Source organism: Camellia sinensis, chromosome 10 (assembly GCF_055761805.1).
Source record: "Camellia sinensis isolate YWXY chromosome 10, ASM5576180v1, whole genome shotgun sequence".
Lineage (NCBI taxonomy): Eukaryota > Viridiplantae > Streptophyta > Magnoliopsida > Ericales > Theaceae > Camellia > Camellia sinensis.
In genome coordinates, this window is record NC_138970.1 from 1,702,116 (window position 1) to 1,708,600 (window position 6,485).

At 43.0% G+C, this 6,485-nt stretch overlaps 1 protein-coding gene across 1 annotated transcript; it reads right to left on the reverse strand.

Moving 5' to 3' along the window:
- Nucleotides 1-279: 279 nt before the first annotated feature.
- LOC145801523 (uncharacterized) lies at nucleotides 280-2,050 on the reverse strand. The gene is made up of 4 exons (XM_082893277.1): nucleotides 1,977-2,050; nucleotides 1,667-1,865; nucleotides 834-1,568; nucleotides 280-512 (listed from the first exon to the last, which is right to left on the reverse strand). The coding sequence occupies exons 1-4, from the start codon at nucleotides 2,048-2,050 to the stop codon at nucleotides 372-374; spliced, it is 1,149 nt and encodes a 382-aa protein (XP_082749403.1). The 3' UTR covers nucleotides 280-371.
- Nucleotides 2,051-6,485: the final 4,435 nt, after the last annotated feature.

A 6,485-nucleotide genomic window follows, 5' to 3' on the forward strand; every position in this document is an offset into this window, starting at 1 on the left:
TACACAATACACAACGTAGCTTTAAACACTTACTTACCGACAGATATACGGGAAAGAACCAATCAGTGTGCCTCCCGTCATTGTGTAAATCCCTCTGTCGATTAGTCAATTGCACCACCACCAAGTTGATTGGCTGGAACATTGTATGCAAGACACAAGGCAAGTTGATTAGAAAGGTTTCTGAGTTAGGGGTACTGAAAAACGTAGATTCATATTTGTGCAGCCAACACTTACAGTGTCAGATAGCCACGACCATGGTTTGAGCGTGCGCATGTCACGCCGGGTGCCAACTTCACATGCCCGTCCATGAAGATTCATGGAAACAACAATGTCCCTACAAGCAATAAATGATCCTTAGAACGATAGTTATTTCACAGTGGACTGTCATTGAAAATTTGCAAGTAGTAAATGAAACAATACATTTCATTTTTGCTATCGTCAAATACATAGTGAAGAAGTTTTTGTTCCTCCGCCGATAACAACCCTTCGCTGTCCAACATCGTCAACGAGTCCTACAAAAATAAACAGCCAACTAACAGTACACATTTCATAAAAATATTGAAGCTTACATTACAAGGTCGGTAGTCATAAAAAAGAACGTGAAATGATGTAAAAACTGTGAGCCTCAGAGTTTTCCCAACTTGTGATGTTTGGTGCGGAGTTTGTTAGAAATGTGTACTAACATATGGCAGCAGTCATAACTGCAAACATGCAATTCTTTGACAACTAGTACAATACAACACAGATGATTGTAAAATTACTGATTCACATTATTGATGTGGGCATGAATTGGGTATTCAGAACTTGTGGGGCATTAAAGGCAGTATTTGTACCTTGTTCACGTTGTCCACACCATCAACATCCACAGGTGAACTGCTGTCGTCAACTCCACTATTTGTTTTGCTATCGATGCACAATTGCATATCCCCGACCTCAGTGGCTTGAACTCCACTTCCGCGCATTTTTCCTTTTCCTTTTCCTTTTCGTCTTCCCTTTGCACTTCCTCTAACGATTCCAGTTGCTCCCAATGGTTTGCCAAGCTTAGTAGGAGAAGTATGCACATCGCACGCCACGTTCTTCACGCCCACTGACTGAAGGTCAGGACTGTATTTATCTTCAGTTTCATATGTTTCCCCTGACTGAAGGCCTCCCTTCTTGTTGTTGTCCCTACCTTCTTCGATGTTCAGCTTGTGCCCATCATGCAAATGACTTTTGTCCCTTGCCAAGGTTCCCTTCAAAATCTGTTGTTGGTGATCTACCCCTTGTACATCTGAAATATTACACTGCATTGGGTTAACTTCGTTAGATGGTTTGACCATGCCATCCTCATGCGCCTCGACTCGAACAGCAGGGTCCACACCCTGTTTGGCCACGCCTGCCGGTTGCGGTGTAGAGAATATACCTTTGATGAGGTGGTGTAGCATTTGCTTCAGTTCACGTAAATTGGTTTGTTCAGTGAACGGTTCGTTGCAGCCCAAACTGAAACATTGAAGCAGTTGCTTCAGCATTTCCTTCAGTTGAGCAACATTGGAGGAGAGGTTAATGATACACACATCATTGCCTTCCACCTAATCATACATACACATTCGTGAACTTAGTCTTACAAACCATCTAAAAATGATGTGGCTCAACTGTGTGAAAATTGCGTAATGCTTGGATGGATTACCTTGTCATTGCCAACAACTTGCTTGCCTTCGAAATGTCGCAACATCTCTATTAAATCTGTTTGGTTGTGGAGAACTTGCTTCATCATTTCCTTCAGTTCATGAATGTCGGACTCCAAATTGCTCATACGGACTTCATTGTACTGTCCTGTTTGTTGGTTCTCGACATGGCATGCATCCATGCCAGCATCATCGGCGTTACTGTAATCAAACTCCACCTAATCATAGAAACGCATAAATGAAGTCTGACATTGTATGTTGAAGACAAGTGGGTCGATGGTGTGAAATGTGCACAGTGGTAGGAGTGCTTACCGCAATTGTTGGGAAATTTTGTTTCCTTCTGATACGTCACAGCGTCTCCCGTATTTGGGTATCACCCCAATCATGAAGTCGAGGTGTGGACCGCGTCGTAGTCGAGCTCAGACAAACACAATCAAGGTACAACAGCTGTGGACATTAAGGGGCACACCATAATTAAGTTGTTCTTCCCACAAAAATGAACTATATTCAGTAACAATGACATTCATTATTCTCAATTTTGCAGTGGAACGTACATAGCATACCGATTTTGTTGAGGATGCTGTCAACTTTATAGGCACATATCATGCAATGTTTTTTGGGGAAAAAAATGTACAGCACACCAAGGACTTTATTGATGAAACCAAGAAAAAAAAATTATGTACATGTTCCCCTCTTCGCAACGTAGTTTGAATTGGTTCCTCCATTGAGGTTCGACATACTTTTTGCCCTGTACTCTTTGTTCTTAAATTCATGACGGTAGTCACACAAAATATATTTCTGCAAGTGTAGACACCCCATTTTTGACCGTCCTCAAGACTTGGACGTCACCGTTTGAACACTCGGTGATTATCCATGTTTGTGTTCGTTTGAAGTCCCCGGAGGCCTCGGCTCGCGTGTGTAACAGCGCCCGCGTGGGCCTCGCTACTACAGTTCGGACTCGATTTTTGTCACGGTTCTTAATCTGAACCAAAGAGTCCAAATCTGGCAAATCGTTTTGAGAAACAGATTTTTGAAAAAGTAGTGCCAAACATGGACTGCTTTGCCAGATACAGAGTCGCCACCTAAATATTTTTGAAATGGGAAATTTAGGAAACCCTGACTCGGTGCCAAAGGCCACATGTCCGTCATCACCGGAGTTGTCTCGGCTCGGGAGCTTGGGTACGATCGGGGAAGGTCAGCTATGAGCACCCCCTTTCGCCCGGTCCGAAGACCGGCCTCTACTAACCGTGATATCCGTTTTTGAAAACTTTACGTGTTCTTATTCCGATTATCAGCCTAGAATTACTATGTTATGCGCACAGCAAACAAGTATAGACTAGATTGCCTAATTTGGAAATAAACATTGCATATCCGTTCGGTTTGAAAATGCTTTGGAATTTGCTACTCGCAAGTAGGCTAAAATGCGGATTTCAACGAGTCTTTCCAACTCAAACAATCCAACCTTCACCCACAGGCATTCAAGCAGTTATAACACATAAGCATCTAGCCACATGTTAAACATGCTGTCATGGCAACATTCACACTCATGCGATATGCTAAAGCGGGAATACTTACATAGTACTCCGTGCCAAAACAAAGAACTTGTTAGCAAACATGCATGATCCAAGTCCATGTGAAGTGCCTAATGCATCGCATACAAAATGTTACTAGAATAGGCTCGGCTATCCTAAACATGTCATGTGAAAATGCACAATTATCACGTATTCAGTTTGGGAATTGAAGCATTGATGCAATTAGCGTGATGTACCGAGCCTAATGCATGCAATACAAATGCATGGATACACACATGCATCGCATAAGGTATGCTAAATTAAACGTGCCCTAATCTACCATCATAAGCAGGTAAATAAAAGGGAAGAAAGACGTGAGGTTGGAAGACATACACACACTCACGCACACTTATTACAGAATTGCCCTCGCTCGGAGGGACCAAATAAATATTACAAATTAATTAACTACGCAAGCTAATTAATATTACAAATTAACTAATTTAATTAACAAATTAAATAAATTAATTAAAGCAGGAAACGCCTCGGGAAGCGTGCCACCATGCGCAAGCTGCCTCTGCTTTCTTTCCTTTCCTCCTCTGGAGGCTGTCAAAACCTCAGGACTGATCCCTTGGACAGAGAGGATCACCACCGGCTAATTGAAATTGCCACCGGCAGTGTGGTATGGCCATCGGCACAAAATAGGGTCTGTCGGCAGAGAAAATGGTGCCGGTCGGCACATTACACTGCCGGTCGGCAGAGTATTCCTGCAGAACCTGCAACTCACAGCAACAGAGGGCAAAACAAGGCATGGCAGCACAATTCAAGGCATGTATGCACCAACCATGTCTCTTATCATTGTAATGACTCAAAGGGACATGTGCCTCGGTTCTCGGACCACCAATCACGCATTTCCATGCATGATGGTCCAAGGAACCAAGCATGCAACTTTGGTTTCAAATACATGCAAACCAATCAAACAAATTAGGCCCAATTCCTATCACCAATTCAAGGAACAAGGTATGCATGCAAAATGCAATGCAACCTAGGCATACAAGCTAGGAATGCAACATGACATGGCAAGGCACTTATGCAATCATGCAAGCATACATATGGCAATGCAAATGGATGGCAAGATGGACTTATACATGAATTAGGCAACTCTAAAAAGGCCTAAAACAGTAGCCAAAAGTGCTAAAGAGTGAGAGCTAAATGGCATGCACACACACATGCACATAAGGACCAACACTTAAGCACAAATCAAACAACATTCAAGCACACTTGAAAGGAGGAAACATGGACAATTAGCATGCGACATGAGCCCTAAAATCATGTTATAAAATGATGCCAAATCAAGTTATAAATCAAGTCAAGCATGCAACAAATGGCCTAAGTGTTCAAAGTAAACCAAAGTGGCATTGAGCTACACTTAACAAGACCAAACAAGGCATGCATTAAGCGACCAAAAACAGGTTTATAACATGTTAAAACAAGACTAAAGGACTCTTTAGATGGCACCTAAATGGCCCAAATACAAAGGCATACACCATGGCCAAAACATGGAGCATTGCAACACATGCTTTCAAAGCACTAAAGAGGCATGCAAGGCAATCAAACGAGCATGGAAATGGGACTGAAATAGCATGTAGGATGATTCCAAATCATCAAAACAATGCAAAGATGGCATGTTACACATGCACATACTCAAGGCCAACAAGCCCAAATACAAAAGAGCTATATAATGCATGCAAAAATAAACCCAAATACCTATGGACAGATCTAAAACATGGCAAAATAAGCACATAATCTTCACAAATGCAAGCCTAAAACATGCTCCAACAAAGGCTAACAACCTAGAACATGTTAAGGCACAAATAAGGCATTACATGGCAACTATGCTAAGCATGCATGAAGTTCCAAAACCAACTTGAAATCATGTTATATTATGGATATATAAGCATGAAAAACAAACCAAACATGCTCAACACACACTCAAGCATAGGCTTCCTTAGGAGGCCAAAATATGCCCTTTTCAAGGACAACAAGGAGAGGGGGTGGCCCTCTCCTTCTTGGGACTTAAAAGTATCATCTTCACCACTGAAATCCCTTAAGATTTCAGTGGTGAAGAGACCTCAACACCAAAATCCCGGAGCTAGCACAAAATGGCTCAAAATGAGGCCTTTTGAGGCCTAAGGGTGGTCAACACCCCTCAAACAACAAAACACTCTTAATAAACAATAAAGAGGGCCTAAAAACAGAACTTTTTTATGTTATACAATAATCACAAAAACAGCTCTAAGACTAGTAGAAAATCAATGCAAGAATGGGGAAAAAAAGGACTAGAATCTCACCCTTGAAGACCCCTTTACAAATGGTGCTCCAATGGCTTCCTTGAGCTTGAATCCAACACCAAAATCTCAAAACACACTCTTTAGAACCTCAGCTCCAAGAGGAAGGTGAAACACTAGGTGTTTGTGTGCAATAGTGAGACACAAAACACCTAGTGTACAAATAAGAGGGAAAGAGAGATAGGTTGTGTATATCTAACCCTAACCCTAGAAAAACCAGAGCTTGGTCTATATTTTTTCTCTCTCAAAAATGTCTAAAAGCTCTCCTTTTGCCTTAGAGAGAGACCCTCTCTATATGCCTCTTGTAAAGCTTACAAGACAAGCTTTGCAAGAGGGAGATCCCTCCATACACGTGTATGGAGGGGAGCAAAAGCAATACAGCTGTCTAAAAATATCTGCAAAAGCAGATGAACAGCAATCGGCCGGCCAAAAATGTCATCTTGGCCAAAAGGAGTGCCGACCGGCACAAAAAAGTGCTGACCGGCAACAAATAGTGCCGGCCGGCAAACTATATTGCCGGTGGCAGCAAAAACCAACCGGTGGCATCTGGCCACTGCCAATGATGGGTGGGGATGGTCTACAAGCCCCACCCTGCCTCTCAAAGGCAAGATGCAAGTGTTTGGTGCAAAACCAGACACTAAACGGTCGAGTTCGGGGATCTTGAGGCAAGGCGCGCGAGCCGAGACCTCCGGGAACTCCAAACGAACACAAACAAGGATAATCACCGAGTGTTCAAACGGTGACGTCCAAGTCTTGAGGACGGTCACAAATGGGGTGTCTACAGCGTGCCTTGCCTCAGGATCTCCGAACTTGACTGTTTAGTGTCTGGTTTCACACCAAACACTTGTGTTTTGCCTTGGAGAGGCAGGGTAGGGCTTGTAGACCATCCCCACCCACCACCGGCAGTGGCTAGAGGCCACCGGCTGGTTTTTGCTGCCACCGACAATTTATATTGCCGGCCGGCA

Excerpts from the sequence above, each read along its gene's own strand:
- LOC145801523 (XM_082893277.1), bottom strand. The coding sequence starts at position 2,050 with ATGATTGGGGTGATACCCAAATACGGGAGACGCTGTGACGTATCAGAA. Across the intron at positions 1,569-1,666 it reads AAGTTGTTGGCAATGACAAG|GTGGAAGGCAATGATGTGTG; the intron begins GTAATCCATCCA and ends ATGTATGATTAG. Across the intron at positions 513-833 it reads GTGTGGACAACGTGAACAAG|GACTCGTTGACGATGTTGGA; the intron begins GTACAAATACTG and ends TTATTTTTGTAG.